We start from the raw sequence: 1,530 nt of genomic DNA on the forward strand, positions 1-1,530 counted from the left end.
CGTGCGGCGCACAGCAATGAGGCCGGCAACGCGTGTGTGTGGGCGGCGGCAGCAAACAGGAGGGGAAAAAGGGTGCGCCGCCCATGGGGTCGTGCATGGGGTGGCGAAGCAAATAGAAAGGGGGAAAGAAAAGGAAGCATCCCTCACAGCACAGGAGGGAGAGTGAAGGACAGACCCACAGGAACGACAAACAAAATGAGCACAAAAAGAATACGCGTCGTCCCTGCCAGGGTGTGCGTGTCTGCGTGCGGCTGCTTCTCAGTTTTGCCCCTCAGAAACACCCAGCAGCAGAGGCGAGTAGCAGCAGCAGCAGTGGGGCACGCATCCACGCAGTGGCGATGTTGGCAGTGCTGTCCGCGTTGCTTTTCGCGTGGCTCCCGGCGCTCGGGCTGCGGGTGGTGGTCGTCGTCGTGGCTCCCTCCACGGCGGTGGCGGCCGGGGCGGCAGCGGACGCGCCGGAATCTCCCGCGGAAGTTGGGGGTGCCTGTGCCTCTCCGGGCCCCCTCGGTTGGGCGGCTGCTGGGTCTTTGGCCGGGCCCGCACCGCCAGTCGTGTGTGGCTGCTGCTGCGTCCCTCCTGCAGCTGGCACTTCTTGGGGTCGTGTACCAGACGCACCCTCCCCATTTGCCCTTGCGCTGGCGGGTTGCAGCGTGCAAACGCCCTGAGCACCATTTTGGAGACCCTCCACAGTAGGAAGGGTCGCGGCGCCAGTGGAGGGGTTTGCAGCCTTCCACTTCGTGTGGAGTGTACCGCCTTCCTTCGTCTCGAAAAGCATCGTAAGCGCAGCAACATCGCCCTGCGTCGTGCGTCCCGCGCAGCGCGAGTCGCACCCGGTCAAGATGAAATTCGATTCGGCAATGAGGCAGACGACGTCACTGTCATCTGCAGCCACCTCAGCCGCAGGAACAGCCGCAGTGCGGGGGGATTCCAGCGAGGCTGTGCACGGTGTCCAACTCGTTGCACCAACAAACCGCCAACTTAACTTCTTTGCACCGTTCGGGCACGACACCTCCACCGGCACTTTCACATTGGCCGCAGCCCCCTCCGCAGTCGCCCCGCAGACGGAGGAGCAGAGCAGCGCGAGGAGCGCCAGGGCGCACACCGCACGGCGCCGCACCGCCAGCGTCGTCATCGGCAAAAGTTGTAGTAGTGGCCGTAGAGTGGCAGACTCGCTGAAGTCAGCGGGGAAAAGGACGCAGGAAACAAGAGAAGCAGAGGGATGGAGAGGGAGTGCAGCGGAGACAGCGAAGAGAGCAGGTGGCAAAAAAAGAAAAGGCGGCAGCCGAGCAACTCCACGCAGCCACGCAAGAAAGACGCACACAACGCCAGCAGGCACCCACGACGGAGCAGCGAAGAGCAGCCGCCCCCANACGCACATGCACACGGGAATGGGCCCGCAGCCACCACCCAAATGAGGCGGCTCCCGCGAGGAAAACGAGTTAGCACAGCGCACTCCCCCTCGTGCCTGTGCGTTTTCCTTCCCTCCTCTTCACGTCCCGCGAGGAAACGGCAGCAGCAGCCGCACACGGC

The 1,530-nt window shown here is 64.0% G+C and overlaps 1 protein-coding gene across 1 annotated transcript; it reads right to left on the bottom strand.

The window, feature by feature from the left end:
• Positions 1–271: 271 nt before the first annotated feature.
• On the bottom strand, positions 272–1,132 carry Tco025E_09889 (mucin-like glycoprotein; the record flags this gene model as incomplete). The annotated part of the gene is made up of 1 exon (XM_029376692.1): positions 272–1,132. The coding sequence occupies one exon, from the start codon at positions 1,130–1,132 to the stop codon at positions 272–274; it is 861 nt and encodes a 286-aa protein (XP_029223186.1).
• Between the last annotated feature and the right edge of the window lie 398 nt (positions 1,133–1,530).

This window comes from Trypanosoma conorhini (assembly GCF_003719485.1).
Source record: "Trypanosoma conorhini strain 025E chromosome Unknown Tco_14.4_contig_01339, whole genome shotgun sequence".
NCBI classification, from domain to species: Eukaryota; Euglenozoa; class Kinetoplastea; order Trypanosomatida; family Trypanosomatidae; genus Trypanosoma; species Trypanosoma conorhini.